Source organism: Merops nubicus, unplaced genomic scaffold (assembly GCF_000691845.1).
Source record: "Merops nubicus isolate BGI_N331 unplaced genomic scaffold, ASM69184v1 scaffold29074, whole genome shotgun sequence".
Classification (NCBI taxonomy): domain Eukaryota; kingdom Metazoa; phylum Chordata; class Aves; order Coraciiformes; family Meropidae; genus Merops; species Merops nubicus.
In genome coordinates, this window is record NW_008605398.1 from 4,177 (window position 1) to 6,237 (window position 2,061).

General features: G+C 49.0%; 1 protein-coding gene across 1 annotated transcript in view; it reads left to right on the forward strand.

Moving 5' to 3' along the window:
• Positions 1–2,061, forward strand: part of TTC25 (tetratricopeptide repeat domain 25) — a gene marked incomplete at both ends in the record, with an annotated part of 8,433 nt that overhangs the window by 4,098 nt on the left and 2,274 nt on the right. The window contains 3 exon segments of the mRNA XM_008939324.1: positions 224–366; positions 368–446; positions 1,067–1,274. Coding sequence (XP_008937572.1) covers positions 224–366; positions 368–446; positions 1,067–1,274 — 430 coding nt within the window.

Genomic DNA, 2,061 nt, shown 5'->3' on the forward strand with positions numbered 1-2,061 from the left:
GGCTGGGAGCCCAGCTCCAGCTCACGAGACACACACAGTGGGTGACAGCCAGCAGCTTTTCCATGACTCCCCTCCTAACCACATCCTCCAGTTCTGAGGAGCAACACGGACTTTCCTTTCTGGGCCTGTGTGTCAGAGCAGAAGGACATTCACAGCCCCCTCTGAGCCGCACCTTCACCCATCACGTGCAGTAACACTCTCCTGGGTTCTGTCTTACCCCCAGATCTGATGGAGAGCAGCACAAAGCAGGGGACCAAGGTAGCAGACCTGGTTTTGAGTGGCATCTCCTACCTGGACACCCGCAGGGAGTTCTGGCAGCAGCAGAAGCCGATTTACGCCCGCGTGCGGGAGCGCAAGCTGCGGCAGGGGGGCGCGCGGGGCCAGGACACGGAAACCAGCTGAGGTGGGCAGGTACCTTGTGAAGGCCATGGAGGACATCGACATGTGTAAGTGTCCTGGCTGGAAGCAGTAACAACAGGAGGGTTGGCACGTGTAATTATTTGCTGTAGTAATTACAGACCAGAGCAGAAGCGGTGCAAGTATTAACAAACGCTAGGAGGCAGGTCTGGGGAAGTGTTTGCTTTTGTGTTCTTCACCTTTCCCAACACTCTCTTGGATACACAACCCAACACATGTTTTTATCAGCTTTTTCTGTGCTTCAGGTCTTGACAATCATTTTTCGGGACACCACTTAGCTATCAAAGCCTGGCTGGCCACTGCTGCATGCAGCAGATGCCTCTGGTCTGGGAATCAGAAGTTGTTTTCTGAGAGAACACAGGTCACTGGAGATAATTATGTCTATAGTTCAAAATACCATGTAACCAGAATCACTTCCTCTTACTTACTGTGGTGAAAGTGATTTCCAGGAGCACCAGGGTGAGGGTTGGAAGCACCATCTCCCAGGGGCAGATTTCCTGGAGGTTGGAGGAGGAGTGTAGGAGGGACGTGGAAACTTGGGGGCTCCTTTCCCAAGCTCTGTCTGAGGCTCACACAACTGCATTTAGTTTTACCTCCCTGGCATCCTGGTGTCCACACACCAGCATTACACTTTTCTCTTTGTCTGTAGTGCTGGCTGGCGACTGCCCTGAAGAAAGCTGCAAGAAAGCTGAGTGTTTGCTAAAAAAAATACAGACGTGGTCAGATGAGGAAGTTCCCAACAAGACCGAACTGATTGGAAACCTCCACAGCTGCATTGGGAATGCTCAGCTAGAGATGGGCCAGGTGAAGGCAGCTCTGCGGAGCCATAAAATGGATCTGGAACTTGCCAGGCAGAAGTAAGTGCTGAGGAGTTCAGATGGATGGGGAAAAGAGGAAGAGTACCTCTGTTAAGATTTTAGCAGGAGGTGATGTTGTAATTCTCACCTGGAGATTTATCAGGGCAACACATTCAGACTCTGCCCAAGCCTCATGGCCTCTAGGGACTCATTATCTTTGCTATTTCAAAAGTAAGAGGTCTGAAGCAGATTTTCAAAGGCCCTAGACCAGGTGGCACATCTAAATCTCTGCTGAAGCAAAGCCAGAGAGAACACAAGTCCCAGTCTCAGCACTTCAGCCTTCGGTGTGCACTCCCTTCGCAGGAAGGTCAGGCTCTAAATTGCAGAAGTTTTCTGCTACATTTTCTCTTAAAATCATTTGCATTCAAGCCATGGTAGCAGGCTTGAAATATTTATGTAAAGGGGACAGTTACCTGCCCATCCAGAGCACGTTCTGCAGCTCTTTCAGCTAAAACAGAATGGAGCAAAATGTCACCTTCAGATGGAGTGAGTTTTGCAGAGCACAGGAGAAAACATTGAGGAGTTGCTTGGAGTGGTTACTTTGGTTTTATTGTTGCAAATACTGCATAGGGCCTTTAAAACATAACTGGCTTATTATTTATCATTTTCACAAAACCTGCTAAAGATTAACACTGGCTTAAGAAATTTCTGCCTCTCCTGGTGATCTCCACTCCCCAGTTATGCCAAATGAAGTTAAGAATCAGCAGTGGAGAGGCAGGAATGAGATCTGTAACATTAGGGCTTTTCCAAGGCAATGAGGAGTTACCTGGAAAGGACAGAGGTTCAG